This window comes from Taurulus bubalis (genome assembly GCF_910589615.1).
Source record: "Taurulus bubalis genome assembly, chromosome: 2".
NCBI classification, from domain to species: Eukaryota; Metazoa; Chordata; class Actinopteri; order Perciformes; family Cottidae; genus Taurulus; species Taurulus bubalis.
The window spans coordinates 24,951,790-24,975,863 of record NC_136590.1 but is presented as its reverse complement, the minus strand read 5'-3'; the positions used below and the strand labels follow the sequence as shown (position 1 = coordinate 24,975,863).

Below are 24,074 nucleotides of genomic sequence, written 5' to 3'. Positions count from 1 at the left end.
GTGTGTGTATATATATATATATGTGTGTGTGTATATATATATATATATATATATATATATATATATATATATATATATATATATATAGAAGATTATTTATACATATATTTATTTATTTATTTATATATATCTCCCCACAATTGTTGACGTTAATGTTTAATTTTTAAACAAACTTAACAGCTTTCATGCACAACCAAAAAAAGTCCAACAACTAAGAAGTAGTTTCAAAAAGACTCAAATTACCTAACTTTAACTGAGAATACACACTCACTGAATCTATGACAAACACTTTACTATGGACAAAGTCACTGTCTTGAAGAGAAGCTTTTCCACAAATTCAAAATAAATTTAACAAAAAGTGCAATTCAAAAGGATTCATATATACAAAATTAACTTTTCTTGTGATTACCTCATCAGTAGGTAAATACTGAAAAACATTGTGCTTTACAGAAAATTAAGCAGCACTCAATTCTCCTCACGACCCCCGAGTTTTTTCCTGTCATGCAGGCAACGCCATCAGTAGTGAAGGCCCGCGACCCACCGGTGGGTTGCGACACACCAGTTGAGAATCACTGCTTTAGGCCATGTTTCTTCTTTCCTAGCAGTCGTGGGAAGATTGCCATCGTGGCTGTGATGTTTGCACTCCCGAGAGTTCATCGTTTGTTGTTTGTCTTTTGAAATGCAAAAAAAAATAATGTTTGCTTTAACGAACCGGCTTTCCCTTGCGTTTTCAGAACCTGAAGCGTGTGGCGGAGGTGTGGATGGACGAGTACGCCGAATACATCTACCAGCGGCGGCCCGAGTACCGCCACCTATCGGCAGGGGACATGACGGCACAGAAGGAGCTGAGGAGCCGGCTCAACTGCATGAACTTCAAGTGGTTCATGAGCGAGGTGGCCTGGGATCTGCCCAAACACTACCCGCCGGTGGAGCCGCCGCCTGCCGCCTGGGGAGAGGTACGTACAAGACGAAACTGTGTCTGTGTGTGTGTGTGTGTGTGCGTGTGCGTGCGTGCGTGCGTGCGTGTGTGTGTGTGGGGGGGGGGGGGGGGGGGGGGGGGGGGGGGGGGGGGGGAGGTTGGTTGCTGACACTGGGAAGGACAAGATGACAACCCTTTTCTTGAGAGAAATCCGCCTCTTTCTGTCTTGACTCTGTCATTTTCCCCTGAATATGTTTTTCAGAGTTTTGATCTTTTCCTCATTGGTTGTTGTTGCATAAGAGCAATTTCATTCAGTCATTTTGGAATGACAGTCAGTTGGACAGGGCGACGAAGTTGTGGAACCAAATGTCGATATTTCAATTTATTTGTTTTTGTTTCTTATGACATTTGAAGAAATAAAAACTATTTGTCATTTATCAAGCCAAGCTGTGCTCACATGCTGAACATTTTTGTTTTGATATTTTTAATATAACCATCAGACCAAAAAATCTGGATCATTCGTAGCAGCTTCTTCTAAAATAACTGATGAGGCTGAAAACGTTGGCCAGTTGGCTCCAATAATCCGGTCTGTCTGTCGCACCAAGCTGCCGCCTGGAAATCTGCTCCGACTGCAGTCGGGGAGGAGAGACCACGTGTATGCAACGCCAATCAGAGGATAATCTGAATGTTATTGCCTCCCGAAATAAAAAGCACGAGGGGTCCCAATTCTAAAAATTTGAATCAGCCGCAATATCCTTTTGCATAATGTCCTGTGTGATTATGTGTGTCATCGTCACATTGTTCGTGACTCCGCCTTCGCCTGTGTTTGTGCCGCAGATTCGCAACGTGGGCAGCAGCATGTGCATGGAGAGCAAGCACTTCGTATCAGGGACCCCCATCCGCCTGGAGAGCTGCGTGAAGGGCCGGGGCGAGGTGACCTGGAGCCACGGGCAGGTGAGGGGCCAAGAGATGTCTGCAGGCTTTATTTTATAATTATGGGGAACATTCAGAAATGTACAGTCAGTCCTTATTTGAAGAACTTTAGTACTTTTACTCATGGTTGAATGCACTTATTGTCAGCTAAATGAAATGTAATGTAAAAGTTGAAAGAAAGATTATTTCGTAATTTTGGAGTTCAAGCAAAGATGACCCAGAGAAGGGAAACACAAATAATTCATATTTTGTAGCATTTCAAGTTTGACTTCTTCTCTGATTATATGACATGTCATCGTGAGGAGAAATACTCTTGTTGAGGCAGATTCATATGTTCACTTGTTGCTATTCTTTATGACTGCTGTTGCTTCTTAATGAGTAGAGCATCGGGTGTGTTGGATCTGGTCTAATTATCCTCAAGTTTTGTTGTGTTTTTTTCCCCTGAAGAGTGTTTGATTGTAATCGGATCTCTTCAGAATGGGCTGTCTGAGAAATGAATACGTGCACGTCAGGGCACGCCTCAAACATAACTGTTTGCTGAGAGAGTGCTGCGAATTTCCAAGAGGAATTGTGACTTCTTTTTTTTGTCCTCGTGAGATTAAGCCTTTGTTAACAGATCTCCATCGTAAATGTATTTCATCTCCTCAACAAGCATCCGTGTCAAATTAACTTACACATGAACAACACCCCGCTTCATTATCTTTTCATTGTTTCCAAAGGACTTCTTCACACGGAAGATCTTTAAGCCAAGCTCATAATACAACCTTAATGGATTGAACGCCTCCTTTTGTCCCTGCAGCTGAAATATTGCGCCTCCGAGCTCTGGCACTTTAATTGCCTTAATCTGAAGATGCATTGTTTAATCTGTGTCGCAGCTGCAATCTGTATTCAGCTCCAGCGAGAAATTGATTCGTTGTAAATCACGGGGGGGAGGGACCTCTGGCAGCTGTCCCTTTTTTGAATTTTTTATTTTTTTTTCTACGAGAGGAGCTTGTACCGGAAGTCTTAGTGACATCCCGAGCTTTCATCGCTCCTCCAGCTCACAGATTGACGAGATTCTTTTTTTATGAAGATCACAAGATTTGACGTCTTCCGTAGCGCCACAGCTCCAAAACGCTTTACCAGCTGTTTCCAGAACTTTTAGTCACTGGAAAGAAAGATTGTTTTTGTGGAAAGATCTGTCAACACATAAGTTTAGAAGCTGTTTCCCCCAAAGACTTCGCCGCCATGTAATACTCCATAGTCCATTCTCTACATTTGAAATAGTCGTTAACCCAACGATCCCAACATGAGGTCCACTCCCCAGCCCTTTGCCTTTTTGCCAGTGACACCGTCTTCATCTAAGTTATTCACGTCACATGACGCCTTCTGGGGCTTCTCAACAACTGGGATATTGTTTCCTCCCCGCAGGTGTTCACATTCGGATGGCGAGAGGACATCCGGGTGGGTGACCCCATGCACACTAAAAAGGTCTGCTTCGACGCCATCTCCCACAACAGCCCCGTCACCCTGTACGACTGCCACGGCATGAAGGGGAACCAGCTGTGGCGCTACAGGAAGGTAACGGCGGCCATGACTGTAAACTCACTGCCTCTGCAGTCTCTTTTCCTCATTTTGTTCTCGACCCCCCCCCCCCCCCCCCGTTTCCTTTTTCTTCTGTACAAATCAACAAAGCTAATAACACAACTGCTTCAAAATACATGACTTCAAGGCTACTTAATCATTCTCTGAAGTTCTGCACATTTAAACAGTCCCGACCCTCCAGCTTATGGATATTCAAAGGACCTCATTATGCTGCCGCGTTAATAACAAAAACACGTTTGTATTTCTGCAGCACCTCTGGGATCTAGTGTGTCACGACACACACGAACAAGCTTGTTTGCCGCAAAATGTAAAAGTTTATACGTTAATGAACGCTCATATATATCGGCTCAGTACATTTTAGAGTTTTATTAACATTTATTTATGCATTATTCTGCTCAGAAAATGCTAAATGGGTAAGAAGAAAAAAATTCAGCAAGTTTCAACTCATGTTATTTCATGCTTTGGAAAATGGAAAATCTATATAAAGCTACTAAGTGGTCGTGATCCTATTTTAGATCCTATAGACGTTGATGCGATTTGATGTGTGTTTGTGTTATAACTTTGACACGTTTGTATGTGTTTATTAGATTTGTTAAACAAATGCTTGTATTATAGATGTCGTATAATAATTTCGCAACCTTGTCTGAACCTGAAGCGTTTTGCGACATGAGGGATGGACCAGAATATTTTACTATTCACATATTCGTTCGATGGGTCTTCAGATATTTGGTTTAAAATGATTGGTATTAGGATATTTGATTTGATTTCTAACCCTGCAAACATGAATAAAATACGCTAAACCTTTTGTAAAAAAGGATTTTCTTTTTCTTTTTCTGTCCTACATAGTAACTACAACCAGCATTGTTTATCCACCATACTGACTGACAGTGAATATTCACATATTTAATGCGCCTTAAATCCCTCGTGACGTGAACAGCGCAATTCCTTCCCCTTAAAAAGGAGGCGTGGCCTTGGCGTTTGGTGACGCAACGCCGGTCGGGTCTATGGCTACATTTTAAAATTATTTTTAAAAAAGCTTAATTTTGTTCTTTTGATGATCCTTTGTTTCTCCCTCCGTCCTCCAGGATAAGACTCTGTATCACTCCGTCAGCAACAGCTGTATCGACTGCAGCTCCGACGAGCGGCGGGTCTTCATGAACACGTGCGACTCCTCCTCCCCCAGCCAGCAGTGGCTGTTCGAGAAAACCAACGGCACGGTGCTGGAGCACTTCAACCGGGGCGCCAACTGAAAAAACAATACAAAGACTCCTGACGTGCTGCTGCTGTAAACTCTGGTTCCCGTTTACCTGGCGCCCGAGGTGACAGCTGTTTTGGGGGGGTGCTAGGACCGAGGCAGGACAGGATAACGGGGGGTGAGAGGGGGGGGGGTGTTGGTGAAACACAGGAGTTGGAGGACAGACTTGAGCTCAACTCTATATTGATGGGTTTATGTTTGAGGGTGGTTCCGTGTGTGAGGTGTATTTGTTCTGACACGCCGGTTCTTTCTCACTTCCGTCTGTCGATCGGTTATCTGACGTTCCTCTCCTTTCTTTTTCTATTTCAAATTCTCTCGAGCTTTATCTATTGCCTTTCCTTCGCTCGCACAGGTTTTAGTTTTTTTAGACCTCTATTTCCCGTCTTTGTCTATCTGCCTTTATCATCCTCCTCCTGTCTCTCCTGGGTCCGGCTCCATCTGTACATCCGTCACCATCTGCCTGCATGACTGCACCTTTGCCCACCTTCTCCATTCTCCCTCTCAAATCCCCTTATGTCTCTCCAGCTCTGACAACCTCCCTGGGGGCGAGGGTGGGGGGGGCTCCTGCTGAGCCAAAGTCATCCTGACACCTGGGTGAAGCCAGGCAGAACCACTCTGAAAATCACCTGGTGAATAGATTCTCCTTTACGACCCCCCTACCCCCCCCCCCTTTGGCCTGTAGTAGTCTGCTCTCTGTGGGCCGAGCTGATTTGAATGTAGCAGGTGGAAGTTGACAAAGAAAGTGCAACGGAGACTGCAACCTCGCTCCTTTTTTTCCTTTGTTCTGTTTTTTCGTTGCTTTCTTTGCACCCTTTGCTGCTCCCCACAAGTCGCCAGAACGACCCCTACGCAGACTGCCGAGCGCGGGCGGGGGTCACAGCGCCAAGCAGCGGGCAGGACTGCAAAGACGGATGACTGGCTACGTGACTGGCAGTTCAGCTGATTCACCCCCTGATTGGCCGGCTGCCGAGCTGACACATCACTTTAGAGTACAGTGCGAGCAGCAGGGGAGGGGAGAAATAATCATGAATAGACTCGCCGAGGTAGCTGTGGGATAGAGACGGACGTGGGTTTAAAATGCATAAAGCACTTGTGTGACGATAAACTTGAATGAAATCTTCGTGCCTTGTTGGAAGAGGACTCGATGTAGACGAGTGTATTTTTCAGAAAGTGTGTCTGTACGTACGTGTGTGTGTGTGGGGGACTGAGACTCTTTTCTCCCGAATTGAACATGAATTGACCTCGACTGGTGCAGGACATCGACTGGCTTTGTGACTCGTATCAATGAACACACGCGTAACAGCTGGCTGTGAATAGAGCGAAAGATACTTTTTAATTTTTTCTCCACCATATGTTCCGCCTGCCTTGAAAAGTAACCTATCGCCCGAAGAAGACCTCTGTTCTCTTGTAATCACGATATGATGCTGTTGTGTCTTTTCCCACTCTTTCAATCCAAAGTACTTTTATGGGAAAAGGGAATTGTTGTCGTTTACCCCCTTTTTTTTTGTCATTTAATTTTTTATCTCTGTTGTTTTCCTTTCTGTTTTTAATTAAATGTTCTTTTATCGTTCCTTTTTGATCCTGTGGTTCAGCTGATGATGATTTAGTTTCCTGCTCAACGGGATTTTCCGGGATGTTCTGAGCTGTCGCCTGCACCCACTCTCTAATCCCATTTCGTGGAGCAGAACAATGTATAGTACTCGCCATTTTAATCATCCCTTCCAGGTATTCGATTTTAACAATCAGATGTAGACCAAAACACAATGTCATATCCTCAACATGAATTAGTCAAGGTACTTTAAACTCACAAATTAAGCCACTTGGACACATCAGTTTGATGAATGTACATGTGTTTGTGCCGGTTAGAATGAAATGTTACAGATGATATGAAGAATTTTATCACTTATTAACTCAAATGTCCATCTTTTTACAGTTTCTTTCAGTCATTTCAACTAAGCAACACATTTTCCATAGTTGAACCATAATAATGTAGCTTTGCTGATGTTCACAGCTTCTCCAAATGAACAATTCCTTTACATTTCAATAGTTGGAAAGGAGGCGCTTCGGTTGAGCATTAGTGTGGCCTGCAGTGACACGAGACACTACAAATGTGCTCGTATAATTTGAGGACATTTCCGTGTGTGTCGTTCTCCCAGCCAGTGATGGCTGATGGATGTGCTTCTGTAAAACCAATCCATGGCTGCGGAAGAGCAAATACTATTGGGTTCAAACCCACGATGTAAAAATGAACAGAAGGAATAGATTAATTATAAAGTTGATAGTCAATTTATCGTGTCTCTAATCTGTGATTTGACCAACGAGCTTCACATCGCTTATATTTCACCCGTCTTGCTGGGTGGGGAAAAATATGCTGACTTTGCAATCCTGATTGGAGAGTTTTATATTGAATTCATGGTTTTGGTTTTCCATTTTCACTTAAACTTTCTCCAGCTACACGTATGGACAACTTGTCCATCGTCAGATTGTGAGTGGGGATTGCTGCTTTAGACCACTTTATCATTACTGTAGCCTGGTTTCCACTTCAGGACCAAACAGTTCACCCATCTGACCTTTGTTCACGCCTGATTCAGTTAATTTTTTTCCCCACAGTTCTACTTGTCTTTATTCTTTTTTAAAACACTGTACCTTTTGGGGCAATGTTGCTGCCCTGTACTAATCAGTAGTGCAATCTGGACCGTTCTATCATGTGACCTTATCGCGAAGTGACTGTCGTGACTGTTTAAATACGAATACGCAGAGCAACATTTTGGGCGGGCCCATCTCTCAATGTTTCATCCAATGACAACTTGGGGACTGTAAACTCGTTTCCTGTCAGCTAAACCTTCGATTTAAAAAATAAATAAAAAGCAATGACGTAAGTAGTGTTTAAATATTTCGGATGAACCTCTGCTGCCGTGCTAGCTAGTTCGGAGCATTTTAAGTCTCTTTTGGCTCCATTTAGTTTTGGTGTTGGGGCAGATTTAGTTTACTCCAACCGGTCCCGTTTCCATCCAAGAGATCTAAAGAGAACCGGATTATGTCAAAGTGTTTATAAAAGTCTGTGCCATCACTTTGCTCAAGAAGTCATTTGAACTTCAGAGAAGAAAAAAAAAAAGTAAAACAATCAATTTTGTACTGCAGAAACAGAATGTATTTGATCTCTCTGGGGAAGTTGCCCAAGATGTTGCTAACTGTATCCCTTGATGTAAAGTTGATGAATCGTGACCTTTTCAGAGTACATGGTACCTTTCCATTGAACATGTAGAGTATGTTTTTATTACATCAAACTCTTCTAAATGGTGTCTCTTTACATTTGCTTTATTCCATCGTGTATCCACTGTGGTTGAGAGTATTAACACAATACTTCTCCACAGCTTTTGGAGTAAAGCCTTTGTAACTATGCCGTCATTTTTCATTTTTTTGCTGTGATATACAAGTACTTTTTTTATTAAGGTGTACTAAAATTCGGTGAGCAGTGTAAAGAAATCGTATTTTATAAGCGCAAAGGTTTTTAATGTCAGCAGTCGGGTCAGTCGCACCATGTTGTGTAAGTGTGTGTGTGAAGGGAAGTGTACATTTTGTATCTCCAGACAAAAGAAAAAAATCTCCAATATTTGTTTCTACTGACATCGCAACTGTAAAAGTGTATTTAGATATTTAACAAACTGTACAATTAAACTGGAATTGTATGATATTTTTGCTGAAGATTGTAAAATAAAAAAGGTTTCTATATTTGGATGAAAATGTGTCTGAGAAGATGAACTAAACACAAACTTGATAAATACAGTGATGAAAACATTCCACCATGTTGGAAGAGCCGGTCTTAGTTTCTGTCTAAAATATTTTTTTTAAGTATTCAACAGGAGGAAACTAGTAAAAGACAAACAAACATGTTGGAGGCTCAGTTTTAAAAAGATTCCGAATCAACGTTTATAGAAACTTCATTTTTGTACCTTTTTTATTAAATTTGTGGCTCAAAATGTTCTGGGTCAAGAATGTTTCCTGCTCTGTTCTGCTTTCCAAAGGTCTACTAAATTACATTTCAAAACACCCAAATCATGTAACTTAAACCCCCGGTGATCTGAAAGAACAATATTTTCCTCACATTTCTCCTCGCTGCAGTGATGTGTGCCCAAGCACCAGAGAGTGGTAGTCCTTTCAAAACGACACACAGCCACTGGATGAAGTAGAGCTGATGCTTGACCTTTGAGTCCTTGAGACGACCTTTAAATCAGACCATTCATAACTGCTATACATCAACGGCAAATGGGTTGGGACCACATTTTTGTGGCACCTGGTTTGATTCAGATACACTGAACCCTTTAAGTGAAAGTTATACTTCCGGCCTGCACGAGGTTCTGCGTACGTTGCGCCCGTTTTGGGTTAACATGCCTCAAAGTAAAGTCCTTTGCACACCGGTCAAAGTCAATATAGTCTAAAAAACTAATCTGGTGCCTCACATATTTCTTTAATTTAACCAAATGCAAGGTTTCTTCATTGGAACTTCACCAGCAGAGCATGAACAATAGCTCCACATGGAGACGACGACACACCAGCTGGACACTCCGGCCCCCAATCACCTTTAATAAATAACTTTGGCTGCCCGGAGCTTCATTTCCTCCCCTTGTCACTTCTCGTTGAAGCTTTTGTATTGCTTTAATCGCTACGGTGACTGATACTGCAACCCCCTTCCCAATTGTTAATCCCATAATCATTTCCCCTGGCAAGCCGCTAGCTCTGATAGCTTTCAGGTTTCGGTGATTTATTCGTGGCTGGAGCGATATTGCTTTTGAAAGTTTCGAGTCTCCCGGGACGTCACGTAATGCTCAAGTCGTCACAGCGGCTCTGAGACGAGGGGAACGTTTTGGGTTTCGGTAACACCAGGAGGACCCCGAGAGCTCCGTGTTATTGGAGCTTTCGCGCAATTACACGGCTGCAGTAAATGGAGAACAGTTTAACCGTAAATTGCGAATTAAATGGTTTGTTTTTTATTATTATTTGTGGTGTTATTATTGAAACCGCATTTCTCTGAATGTGCGAACTTCCGTTACGCAGCAGGTTATTTTTCTACATAATGGTTTTACCATCCATATTTATTTTCAGTTAATTAGCAAATAATCAGCATTCCCTCAGACTCATGAGCTGTACCTGAGACGGAGATCAGGCTCTTACATCAGCACAGTGTTCACTGAAGATACCCATTACGTTTATTTATTGGGCTCAGCATGATTATTTATATATATATATATATATATATATATATATATATATATATATATATATATATATATACAGTGGGGGGGGGGAAGTATTTAGTCAGCCACCAATTGTGCAAGTTCTCCCACTTAAAAAGATGAGAGAGGCCTGTCATTTTCATCATAGGTATACCTCAACTATGAGAGACAAAAGGAGAAAAGAAAAATCCAGAAAATCACATTGTCTGATTTTTAAAGCTGGCTAGGCCACTCCAGGACCTCGAAATGCTTCTTACGAAGTCACTTCTTCGTTGCCCGGGCAGTGTGTTTGGGATCATTGTCATGCTGAAAGACCCAGCCACGTTTCATCTTTAATGCCCTTGCTGATGGAAGGAGTTTTTCACTCAAAATCTCACGATACATGGCCCCATTCATTCTTTCCTTTACACGGATCAGACGTCTTGGTCCCTTTGTAGAAAAACAGCCCCCATGCTTCACAGTAGGTTTGGTGTTCTTTGGATGCAACTCAGCATTCTTTCTCCTCCAAACACGACTAGTTTCTACCAAAAAGTTATATTTTGGTTTCATCTGACCTTATGACATTCTCACAATCCTCTTCTGGATCATCCAAATGCTCTCTAGCAAACTTCAGACGGGCCCGGACATGTACTGGCTTGAGCAGGGGGACACGTCTGGCACTGCAGGATTGAGTCCCTGGCGGCGTAGTGTGTTACTGGTGGTAGCCTTTGTTACTTTGGTCCCAGCTCTCTGCAGGTCATTCACTAGGTCCCCCCGTGTGGTTCTGGGATTTTTGTTCACCGTTCTTGTGATCATTTTGACCCCACGGGGTGAGATCTTGCGTGGAGCCCCAGATCTTGTTTGTAGGTGACCAAATACTTATTTTTACAGAGGAATTCACCAATTAATTAATTAAAAATCATACAATGTGATTTCCTGGATTCTTTCCCCCCATTTTGTCTCTCATAGTTGAAGTGTACCTATGATGAACATTACAGGCCTCTCATCTTTTTAAGTGGGAGAACTTGCACAATTGGTGGCTGACTAAATACGTTTTTTCCCCACTGTGTATATATATATATATATATATATATATATATATATTCTCCTCCGCTGAATCGCCACCTTAACGTGGTGGAGGAGTTTGAGTGGCTCAGTGATCCTGGGAGCTATGTTGTCCGGGGCGTCAGCCCCTGGTAGGGTCTCCCAAGGCAAACAGGTTTCGGGGGAGAGCCCAGACTAAGAGCGGTTCAAAAAACCCTGATGATTTACAGCCCACGGAATGACGCTACCTCGCCCGGACAAGGGAAACCGGGGCACCCTCCCGGAGCCAGACCCGGGAGGGGAGCTCGACGGCGAGCGTCTGGTGGCCGGGCTTTCACCCATGGGGCCCGGTCGGGCTCAGCCCGAAAAAAGATCATGGACCAGCAACCCTGTGGACTCACCACCCGTGGGGGGAAGCATCGGGGTCGGGTGCTATGCAGACCGGGCGGCGGGCCAGGCGGGTGACCTGGGCGAGCCGATCGCCTGCGGCATCGACTAGTTCTAGGGACGTGGAATGTCACCTCGCTAGCGGGGAAAGAGCTGGACCTGGTGCGGGAGGTGGAGCGGTACCAGCTAGATATAGTTGGGCTCACCTCCACGCACAGTATGGGCTCTGGAACCAAGCTCCTGGAGAAGGGTTGGACTTTGTCCTTTTCTGGAGTTGCCCTGGGTGAGAGGCGCCGGGCGGGAGTGGAGATACTCACGAGCCCCCGGCTGGGCGCCGCTATGTTCCGATCCTGTCCGGGAGGTCTTCAACTCCCACCTCCGGAAGAGCTTCTCACACATCCCGAGGGAGGCTGGGGACATGGAATCCGAGTGGACCATGTTCAAAGCCTCTATTGTGGACGCGGCTGCTAGGAGCTGTGGCCTGAAGGTCATCGGTGCCTGTCGTGGCGGCAACCCGAGAACCCGGTGGTGGACACCGGGGGTGAGGGAAGCCGTCAAGCTGAAGAAGGAGGCCTTTCGGGCCTGGTTGGCCCAGGGGTCTCCTGAAGCAGCTGACGGGTACCGGCAGGCCAGAAGGGCTGCAGCTGTGGCTGTCGCGGATGCTAAAACCCGGGCATGGGAGGAGTTTGGGGAGGCCATGGAGAAGGACTTTCGGTTGGCCTCAAGGAGGTTCTGGCAAACCATCCGGCGGCTCAGGAAGGGAAAGCAGGGCATACCCCAGGCTGCTCTTAGCGGGGGGGGGGGAGAACTGCTGACCCGGACTGTGGACATCGTCGGGCGGTGGAAAGAGCACTTTGAGGAACTCCTAAACCCGGCCAACATGTCCCCTGGAGAGGGGGCAGTGCCTGAAGTCCTTGGGGTGGATGCACCTATATCCCTGGCAGAGGTCACTAAGGTAGTCAAAAAGCTCCTTGGTGGCAAGGCGCCGGGGGTGGATGAGATCCGCCCTGAGATGCTGAAAGCGCTGGACACTGTTGGGCTGTCTTGGCTGACACGCCTTTGCAGTGTCGCATGGGGGTCGGGAACAGTGCCCATGGACTGGCAGACCGGGGTGGTGGTTCCCATCTTCAAGAAGGGGGACCGGAGAGTGTGCTCGAACTATCGTGGTATCACACTGCTCAGCCTCCCGGGAAAAGCTTATGCCAGGGTGCTGGAAGGGAGGCTCCGACCGATTGTCGAACCTCAGATTCAAGACGAACAGTGCGGATTCCGTCCCGGCTGTGGAACAGTGGACCAGCTCTTTACCCTCGCAAGACTACTGGAGGGGTCCTGGGAGTTCGCCCAACCAGTCTACATGTGCTTTGTAGACCTGGAGAAAGCTTTCCACCGGGTCCCTCGGGGGTTTTTGTGGGGGGTGCTGCGGGAGTATGGGGTGCCGGACCCGTTGGCACGGGCCATCCGGTCTCTGTACGCCTGCAGTAGGAGCTGTGTTCGTATCCTCGGTAATAAGTCAGACACGTGGTGCTCTGCCGGAAACCGGTGGATTGCTCCCTCCAGGTGGGGACAAACTACTTACCCCAAGCGAAGGAGTTCAAGTATCTCTGGGTCTTGTTCTCGAGTGAGGGTAAGGTGGAGCGGGAGATCGACAGGCGGATCGGTGCGGCTGCAGCTGTAAAACAGGCGCTGTACCGGTCCGTCTTGGTGAAGAGGGAGCTGAGCGGGAAGGCAAAGCTCTCCATTTACTAGTCGGTCTACGTTCCAACCCTCACCTATGGCCACGAACTCTGGGTCGTGACCGAAAGAACAAGGTCTCGGTTACAAGCGGCCGAAATGAGCTTCCTCCGTAGGGTGGCCGGGCTCAGCCTTAGAGATAGGGTAAGGAGCTCGGACATCAGGAGGGAGCTTGGAGTCGAGCCGCTGCTCCTTCGTGTTGAAAGGAGTCAGCTGAGGTGGTTCGGGCATCTAGTCAGGATGCCTCCTGGACGCCTCCCATTAGAGGTTTTCCAGGCACATCCAACTGGTAGGAGGCCCCGGGGAAGGCCGAGGACACGCTGGAGGGATTATATCTCCCGGCTGGCCTTGGAACGCCTCAGGGTCCCCCAGAATGAGCTGGAAAATGTTGCGGGTGAGAGAGAGGCCTGGGTCGGCCTGCTGAACCTACTGCCACCGCGACCCGACCCCGGATAAGCGGTTGAAAATGAATGGATGGATGGATATACACACGCACACACACACACACACACACACACACACACACACACACACACACACACACACACACACACACACACACACACACAGGTGCTGGTCATATAATTAGAATATCATCAAAAAGTTGATTTATTTCACTAATTCCATTCAAAAAGTGAAACTTGTCTATTATATTCATTCATTGCACACAGACTGATATATTTCAAATGTTTATTTCTTTTAATTTTGATGATTATAACTGACAACTAAGGAAAATCCCAAATTCAGTATCTCAGAAAATTAGAATATTACTTAAGACCAATACAAAGAAAGGATTTTTAGAAATCTTGGCCAACTGAAAAGTATGAACATGAAATGTATGAGCATGTACAGCACTCAATACTTAGTTGGGGCTCCTTTTGCCTGAATTACTGCAGCAATGCGGCGTGACATGGAGTCGATCAGTCTGTGGCACTGCTCAGGTGTTACGAGAGCCCAGGTTGCTCTGATAGTGGCCTTCAGCTCTTCTGCATTGTTGGTTCTGGCATTTCGCATCATCCTCTTCACAATACCCCATAGATTTTCTATGGGGTTAAGGTCAGGCAAGTTTGCTGGCCAATTAAGAACAGGGATACCATGGTCATATACGGCTGTATTGACCTTGTACCTCAGAAAACACAGTGGACCAACACCAGCAGATGACATGGCACCCCAAACCATCACTGACTGTGGAAACTTTACACTGGACCTCAAGCAACATGGATTGTGTGTCTCTCCTCTCTTCCTCCAGACTCTGGAGGAAGAGACCCTGGAGGAAGAGAGGACAGACATCTTCTTTGTCGTCCCAGAGTCTGGAGGAAGAGAGGAGAGACACACAATCCACGTGTGGATTCTGAGGTCCAAGGTCAATGCAGCCGTATACCAGGAAGTTTTAGAGCACTTCATGCTTCCTGCTGCTGACCAACTTTATGGAGATGCAGATTTCATTTTCACACAGTGCTCATACGTTTCATGTTCATACTTTTCAGTTGGCCAAGATTTCTAAAAATCCTTTCTTTGTATTGGTCTTAAGTAATATTCTAATTTTCTGAGATACTGAATTTGGGATTTTCCTTAGTTGTCAGTTATAATCATCAAAATTAAAAGAAATAAACATTTGAAATATATCAGTCTGTGTGCAATGAATGAATATAATAGACAAGTTTGACTTTTTGAATGGAATTAGTGAAATAAATCAACTGTTTGATGATATTCTAATTATATGACCTGTGTGTGTGTGTGTGTGTATGTATATGTATATATATATATATATATATATATATATATATATATATATATATATATATATATATATATATATATATAGACAATCCAATTGTCTCTCGTAACTCTCTCTCTCTCTCTCTCTCTCTCTCTGTGCACTAAAATGGAAAGATGTTTGAATGACTGCGTGTCACAGAGCGAGCGGATCTGAGAGATTCAACCTCAGGGCCGTGTGGTGACTATTATTGTATGTCTTGTCATCGTGGGAGAGAATTTAATGGAGAGAAACAAAGAAGTTTAGGGTGACGAAGAGAAGGAGGTGCAGGAAAGGTCCCACAGACTCAAACTAGGACAGTTAAAGGATGCAACAAGTTTTTTATCCCCACCTATTTTTCGCTGCTTTATTCATTATCTCCTAACCAACTGTAAAAACATTAACAACACACCATGCGTCTGAATTCAACACTGACTTATCTGTATGTGTGACAACCATTCAACTTGTCCTCGTCAAGGCTATTGAGCCAGTTCTGTCTGTACATTAGTTCGCTGTCATGCAGAAGAGAAAGTCAGTCTTTTCTGAAGAGCGACAGCAGGTTTCCTCTTTCAAGTACCCGGATATTCTGCACAAACTACAAAAGTACATTTCCAGACATAAGCGGTGGACATGCAGATTTAAACAAAGAAGAACACTGGACTACAATATGAAATAGCTCATCTGTGGTGCATTCATGCACGCGTGCACGGTACACTTAAGGGTCCCGCTTTTGAAAGTATGGTCACCTGACTCAACAACAGAAGTTTCCCCACACTTTTGCATACTTTTCCACAAAAACTGTGGTGAACTATGTCGATACAAAGCCTGTGTAAAACATGAAGTTGTCATATCTAATAATGATAAATGGAAATGTCATCAGTTCAGCAGAAAAGCACCACCCAAGGGATCACCATCACTGCTATAATCACTGCAGCGCTACTCTTCCTCTCTCTTCTTCTCGCTAAGCTGCAGGCCCTCTGCACCACCATCTTGTTTCCTTGGTCTTGGGTCAGTGAAGTAGAAGGCAACCCCAGTCTTACAGTTACCGTTAAGCACGGTGGAACCAGATTTGGTTCAAGACTTTTTTTTCTTTTCCCCTGTGTTTGAGTCGTCGTAGGAACCCCAAACTAATTTCAATACGTGTGTTTATTGTATGTATTTGTTCAGCAAAGTCTTGGGAAAAAAATGTATATCTGCAAAAAAATCCCTTTTAAAAGATATTTTGATCAAAACTATGAACATGCAGCACTTTATGAGCAAGATTTCCCAAAAATGCCTCCTTGAGCGGTCACCGAGATTTTCAAATTGTATTATGGTGCCCTAACAACAGCCCACATTCTAATAAGACAGCTTTTTGGAAAGATTAGAACCTAAAGAATCGGAATCATAGTAGAACACAGCATTTGGGTGTTCAAAGGAGTTTCAGTCAAAAAACTGTGTCGTTCAGTTAAAAAATGGAGTTTACGTAAATACTTAAACTTAACAGTTACTTGAATTATGTTTCACACCAGATGGATCTTCTCAAAAGGGTTGCGGTATTGTAGCAATTTAAATTAAGTTAAACAACGATGTGGTTCCGGAGATAATATGTTGTTGTTTTTTGTCTGATAATAGGCGCAGGGGGACTTTCGCACCCTGTTTTTAAAGGGTTAATACATCACCGGTCAAAACCGCACTTAAAAACAAACTAACAAGCTCCACAGACAGGCGGACAGGTCGGTCCACAAAATTCAAAATGACAGTGGGCTCAAGCCGAGATCGCCTCGTCCTCATCGATTCACCGTTAGATCAGTGGAGAGCAAACAGAGGCACAAATCCCTGTTCCAGAGAAATAGGGGGGGAAATATGTGTTTCACTTCAGCCAGCAGTATTGTTCTTGTCTGTGCTCTACTTCCCTGCAGTTCATACCAATGGAAATGATGATACTAAATATGAACGCTTGTCCACATTGTAGGCTTACTTTTCCTTTGTTTGGCTTTATTGTGCTCAAAAGCGCTGACATCTGGATCCATGTCCCCGATACCAACCCTGTCTCCTATAAAATTGCATTCCAAAACAACTGAACTGTACTTTCAATTGTGGTTCGAGGCAAACTTGTGTTTTCCTTGATTACAGTTTCAGTTTTAAACACATGGTTAACATAGTAAATCTGAACAAAACAAAAATACGACAAAACTACTTGATTATGTTTAGTAAACCATCCGGGCCATATAGCTGGGCCCCCAAGTGTTACTTTTATTGTGAAGAGCATGGAAACAGGAAGTGCTCTTACTTTAAAGACAGAAAGTAGAATGATACGTGCTTGTTGACGCTAACAATGATTGATGTTCACTTGGAAAATATGTTCGAAAGTAAAGTGATTCCATTCATACAAGACGTGTCTTGGTCCTCATTAGAAGCTCCACTTCATTACACCTAGAGGCTGTCTGAACCCCGCTGCTGAAGTCTGGTGCTCAGAAACCAGTGGTGGCTGGTATATATATACCATGTCTCATACCCCTCTGAAAGATAGTCCTGCACTTGACGGATGATTTCAAATGTATTGATAAATTCACAAAACCAACGTAAGAGTTGTGTACAAAGGCACAAAAACGATAATTATGTCCGCTTAATCCTCGTTTGCATTAATAGCACACACACCAATTTCCTTAAAACATACACAGTTATTACAAATGTAACTAACCTTGTGCCTTATCCGCGTAGTGCTAATACCGTTACTGTTTCTAATTTTTTTTTAAAAATGACCATATTTTCCGTAGCTTTTGACATACGAGACTTCCTTTTTAACTTTGCGAGCTGCCTTCAAAATAAAAGCATCTCATCTTAACGCAGGTAAAACACATGATGCAACAAAAACAACAACATTGATTGACAGTTTCTAAAGTCAGAACACATATTGGGTTACTTATATATCATATACCGACAGCATGCCTTGCAACAGCTCGTTTTGTGCCGTCTTTAACGTGTCTTTAAAAATACTGTCTTACGGTGCTCTGGCAGCACTCGTCATGGAGTCTCATCATGCAAGGCCAACTCAAAAGCCCCACAAAACCTCATACAATCAATTGTTTTGGATAAAATGAGCCCATTTTTATCCACCTCATTGTGTTTCTTTGCCACAGCTCGGCGTCTGTGGGTAGCAATGTTGACTTAGCTTGATATGCTAGCTTAGTAGCTTGACAGAGTTATCTATGCGTGTCCTCCTGGTGTTCTCATGTTTTCTTAATGTGCACTAGCGGAGAGGACAAGCAGGAAAAGCATATATTTTGGGCAGATATATGGCTCACTGTCCGAATCACTACGCTGTTGTCCACAGGGACTGCCAAAATCAGACTGATTGAAATTTCGTTGCCGTAGCATTAAGTTATGGACCTGAATTAAAATAAGTCCACATTGACTTTTGTTTTCACACAGAACATGAACAACGGCCTCTTTGGTGGAAGTCCTGTGTTTGTTTGACCTCCGACCTGTGTGGCCTTCCTGTTAGAAACCACTGCAATGGCCCTGCTGATGGAACCGGCCTGGAACTGGTCCTGCCAGCTGCCATGGCCCTGCTGATGCCCCTCCTCTCTACCTCCTTCTGCTTAATGGATCGTGGCTATCTGGATCATGGACCATGCCTACTACTCATGATATGAATAATTTCTGTCATATTCATTGAATGTGCTGTAACTCTGTTACGTTGTTCATTCTGGTCACACAACATCTATTGCTTCTGTCCATCCGGGGAGAGGGATCCTCCTCTGTTGCTCTCCATCAGGTTTCTTCCCCTTTTTTCCTTGTGAAAGGGTTTTTACTATCTTTATTGGGGGAGTTTTTCCTGATCAGATATGAGGTCCCGGGATAGGGATGTCATGTGTACAGATTGTAAAGCCCTCCGAGGCAAACTTGTATTTGTGATGTTGGGCTATATAAAATAAACTGAATTGAATTGAATTTATGATACTTCAAAAACGTAAGCCGGACAAAAAATACACAAGACATGTTCCCACTGATAATGGTTAAATTGAAAAAATATGTTCCACATGCACAGGGGTTTTCAATAGCCTTATGCTACTATGCAGCACTGCTATTTTCTCCAAGAGCTCAACCGGCATTTGGTTACATCTGAACAAATTAATATGTTTTATATTAACGTGTCAAATGACTTCATTTTCAGTTCATTGTTTTGGTTTTAAAGCCCACAAGTTTATTATTTTGGTTCACTCTTCCTTCTTTTGTCAATCCCGTTTCCAAGGCAGAGCGCTAATGTTTTCATCAAAAGAAGCTTTGATTAATCCATTACATGTTACTCGCCCAGCACCCGACAGCCGGCAGATAAACATAGCGATAGCTGGAGAACATCGGGGAGCATTTAAGCGGCTAAATCGCCAGATATTTCCCTCGGGAGCCGGAGGAGAGCAACACCGGGAGCTAGGAGAGTTGATATTGGACTGCCAGGTGTTGCTAGAAACCTGACTCCAAATCAATGCTGTTGCTCGGAGTCTGCTGGCTGTGTAAATGGGAAACTGTGAGCATGTTAGACAGGAAAAACTTTTAAAAGGTGAGAACAAGTGTTCCCACGATATCGGCGTTCACGGCTTGCTTCTCTGTTGATATTACGCCTTTGTGATGCATATTCCCAAACTTTTTTAAATGCTTTATTTTACAGCGCTTTCAAAAAGACATTTTTACAGTTGAACAAGCAGCTCATCACAGACAGGAAAGCCTTCGAGAGGAAAACGTGTGCCCTTTAACGTGTCTGTGGAAAGAACCTTGAAGACTGAGACCACACACCTAAAAGAGGACGGAATCACATTTGAATGTGACGTTTTCATTCGGTGCGAGCAGAGCTGGAACATGAATGAACAAAGTGAACCAACACGTCGGAGTATTAAACTAAATGGACATAAACTCACGGTGTAAACATTCATCTGTGAGTTTCACTGCAGTGTGGCTCCCAAGGTGAGACCGACAAGACAAGTGAGTTTTATATACTCGCATTGATTAGATAAAAGGTCTGAACATTTGTTTTTAGAATCATTACACACATCGATATAGTGATGCGCTTTCTTTATTTTTTCCTTATTTTTTCTTTCAGCTGGTTCTGATTGATGAATGGCGGCCCCATTGGGATTCTCTCGCGGTCCTCGTGGCTGTGCTGTGGCGGGCATACAAAGAGCAGGATGAGTCTCCAGCGACGTTGCATTGATTCTTCTTCCGACGAGAACTGCAGCCACGGAGAGAAATCATCGTCCATCATCGTCCCGGTCGCTTAAAAAGGCAGAGTGGAGATGGAGGTTGAGCTGGAGCTCCTGGATGTGCACGCCGAGCGGAGTTTGGGAGAAATGTCACGGAACGGAAAGAAGGCGTGACGTCTACATATGCTAATGACCCGAGGAGTGAGTAATCCTTTTCCTCTGCGTGAAGGGATTACGAGGAGGCGCGGCTAGAAACAGGAGGTATGTTTGACATTTAAATATTTGCCTGGGAAGTGAGAGGATGAAGATTCACTGCTGGAGCTGCTTCAGTTCCAACACACAGGTTAAGTCTCCTAGGCGCTAAAGTTTCCATCCAGAGAGTTTAACTGAATCCTCTGCAACTCAAATGTTACACATGCCTCACTTCAGCTCGTCACATGTTCGCGCTTTGCCAGACCCCTTCACATTACTTGGTATTGATGCCTCGGACGTTCTCAACCTCATGGTCGTCAAGTTCTCTGAATATTTAGCGCCAAATTCAAATTAGTATGATCTGTAATTGCTGCATATGAAGTTATATTTGAAACGATGACTTTCAAGCCCATTAATGTTTAATGTTAAAGCCATTTATGTTCCTCTGAATGACTGTTCACATCTGCAGTGTAATATTGTTCACAACTGCAGTATCATATTGTCTGATCAGATGTCACTCTTTGATATGTGATACTTTTACATGCAACATCACGCAAAAGAAAATTTAACACAAATGGTTTTCAGCCTTTTATAATTTAATTTGAAGGCAGGAGCCGGCGTACTCGGTGCTCAAAGGACAGTATCGTTGGCCTGGACCGCGGGACGTTCTCTTCCACGTTATCCAAGTGATAATAATCTCACAGATTTATGGGAGGACAACGTCAGATAGAAGCTTTTAAAGCAAGCATAAATTGGACAATAGATACCAGATTGAAGCGGACAAAAAAAAGAAAAAGAAAACGGAGTGAGGGATGAGCAGATGGGCCGATCGCTGAGCAGAGGTGATGAGAGGAGAGATAATAATGGACAGCAGAGAAAATTAGATGTGGGCAGAGGGAGAGAGAGAGGGGAGGAGGGAAGAGATAAAGAGGTCCAGGGATGCACTATGGCAATCCTCATAATCTGTCCACATTGCGCTCCTGGTCTTAGCAACATCAGGCCTGTGCAGGGTTGACTCTTATTTCTGGTTTGAGGTGAGGACTCATGTTAAAGCTTTGCTGGATCATTTGTGGCAAATAAATAATGAGGCAAGCTGAAAAACAGACACGAGAGGGGAAAGGCTTCTAAAAAACTTATTTTTCTTCTTCTTCTTCTTTTTGTCGGAAGGACTTGATGTCATGGCTGATCTTATTAAACCCACAATTTTCATTACTTCTAAAGAAATCCATTATTCATGATGGAATGTTCACAGTTTATTTAAGTAATTTAGTTATTTAGACCATTTTTATGTAATTGTATTTCATAAGCAAGACACTATGCTGCCCTGAGCTGATTGTGAAATAGTTACACTACATGACCCGGATGTGATCTGAAAGGCTTTTACATTTTATCTTGACGTAAAACCCTTTCTCTTCAGTCTCCCCTGTATGTGTCTTATATTTCCATACGGGGGTTATGCGTGTTATGATTGGCTGTTTGAAGTTTATTTTTGAAAAACAAAAATGAATGGTACCCTCAAACGAGCGTAGACAGACCACCAATCTAGCCGAACGCATGAAGAGCAACATGTCAAAAGACAGACCGGGAGAAAGCAACGACAAAGATTAGATGAATTGGAAGCCGAGTGCAGACGACGGGACTCTAATGAAACGGGACAACGCAGACGGGGAGCGTGGAGGTGAAAGACACAGAGGATGTAAAAAGAAACGGGAGCAGAGGAGACACGAGGGGAAAAACAGAGGCCGATAAAAGAAAAGTGACAAGACGACAGACCAAAACGAAAGAAATATTGACGGGCAAAGATGGTGGCCACAGGTGGAGATCAGACAGAGAAATAGAGACACAGGAGCACTTCAGGAGGATAAAGTATGAAATGAGAAAATTCACCCAGACAGTCAAAACCGTTCCAAGAAAAAGAAAAAAAGACATGCGGCTTTATCCCCACAGCGGGCCTTCGTGCTCCATTCAGAGTTACCGCTCATATCTCATTTCTGTGGATGACACCTCACATCTGCATCAGGCCACAGCTCGATTCCAGCGCCGATGTGAACCGACAGCGACACGTGTGGGCAGAACGGCAATAATGCAACGTGTCACGTTCGCTTTTGTGTTTCCGCGTACTCCGACTTGTGCTCGAATGCATTTCAGTTGCTGGTGTCGGCGACATGATTGGATGGGGGGTGGAGTCTCCTCGAATACAAGTCAAGTCGGCGCCCCGCTCCTCCCCCGCTCATGTTTTTGTATGCTGACTCAGTTAAACTGTGGAATTTAAAGCACTTACTTCACGAACAGGTGAATGATGTGAGGTTCAGTTATGTTGCTGCAGGCAATCAAATTCAATTTTGATGTGGACGATGTGTGCCTTCGAATACATTTCTGAACCATAAATAAATTTTTCTGAACATTAGATCTGCGTACCGTGTGGTGTGTGTGTGTGTCATGTGATATTTTTCATCACGGGCCATTTGTAGTACTGGGAGAAAAAAAAGTCTTTCTATCTAGTGCCGGCAGCTCAAAATGCTAATGCAACAGCGTGCGCTAATCTGGGGAGGGAATGCGATCGAATTTCAGCTTTTCTGAGCCATCGAGACTGACAAATTGGAGAGTGATGTACATCATTAAAGATGTGTTCGTAACAGCTACATAAAACGGTTAACAGATGTTGGACAGTGTCATTAGTGTGGCTTTCCCTTTAGGAAACCAGTTGGTTCCAAAATGTCTCCAGGAGCCAAGAGTACGCTCATGCAAACGTATCCAAATAAATAAAAAAACGTTGTCGAGTTTTGCTCACTTCAAGAGAGTCAGATTTTGTCTCATGGTCGCTATCTAGGGGCCACTAGAGAAACTGCAGCTGAAGACACATTCGAGTCGACTTCAACATGCAGTTTTTTTCCCCTGCTCAGTTCGTCCCTGATGACGGACGGAGAGGAGGAATTGTAGGAAGTCTGAGGGAGAGCAGCGTTGTGTCTGAAGGGCTCTGCGATGATTACAGGCACAGCAAGGGGCCGCTCGCTCTCTGATGAACAAATTGTCAGATGGCTGTCAGCCTCACATCCCTTTGTTTATTGGACTGTCGGGCTGAAAGCTGTGCTGGCCGAACATTTATGTAATAACGTCTTATCCTCCTTAATCAGCAACTACGGCGGCGGTGGAGAGCATCTTCTCGTCACCACTAATTGGGGCACATAATAAAAAAGGAAATCCTTCTGTTGGCGGGACGCTGTCAGGAAAATTGAAGAACAAAATACAGAATGACAAACGCCCACGAGCCGCTGCTGTTTGTAGAGAAAGAGACAATCGTTTCATGACGTGTTTCTTCTGTCTTGTTTCGTTGGCATCTTTTGGTGTAAAGTACCACAAAACAAGCTGGATCATGAACACGACTTTTTTACATTACAGTATTGCGTCACCATATTTTTTACTATACATTTTGAGAAAACGGAAAATGGTTCTACAGAGTTTCCCGGAATCTCAAATGCAACATATTTTAAATTATTAAATTAGGGCTGGGCACGTTAATGCGTTATAAATACATTAACGCAGCAATCCATTAACAGCAATGTTGTTTTTTTTTAGCATTGGGAGGGGCTTAACACTGATGCATTTTTAAATGGGCATTTTCATGTTAAATCTCTCCCAGACGACGTAGTTGATCAAAGCAACGCTATTTGTAACCACTGCAAACTGTAATGACCTCATCACCGGAGTACTACAAGCCTGAAGTAACACTTAAAGGCGTTACACAGCATTGATGCAGCCAACCAGCGTCCTTAGAATCGCAACGAGTGATGGCACGTATGAGCCTCCAGACGCACCGTCGTAAGGAGAATACACACGTTGTTTGAAACGGAGCGGATTACAGAAGTGACGGCGTTACAAT

General features: G+C 44.1%; 1 protein-coding gene across 1 annotated transcript in view; it reads left to right on the top strand.

Annotated features, from left to right (window-relative positions):
• Positions 1-4,686, top strand: part of galnt10 (UDP-N-acetyl-alpha-D-galactosamine:polypeptide N-acetylgalactosaminyltransferase 10 (GalNAc-T10)) — a gene marked incomplete at both ends in the record, with an annotated part of 70,813 nt that extends 66,127 nt beyond the window's left edge. Inside the window, 4 exons of the mRNA XM_079214007.1 lie at positions 735-956; positions 1,757-1,873; positions 3,263-3,412; positions 4,522-4,686. Coding sequence (XP_079070133.1) covers positions 735-956; positions 1,757-1,873; positions 3,263-3,412; positions 4,522-4,686 — 654 coding nt within the window. The remainder of the gene's footprint in view (positions 1-734; positions 957-1,756; positions 1,874-3,262; positions 3,413-4,521) is intronic.
• Between the last annotated feature and the right edge of the window lie 19,388 nt (positions 4,687-24,074).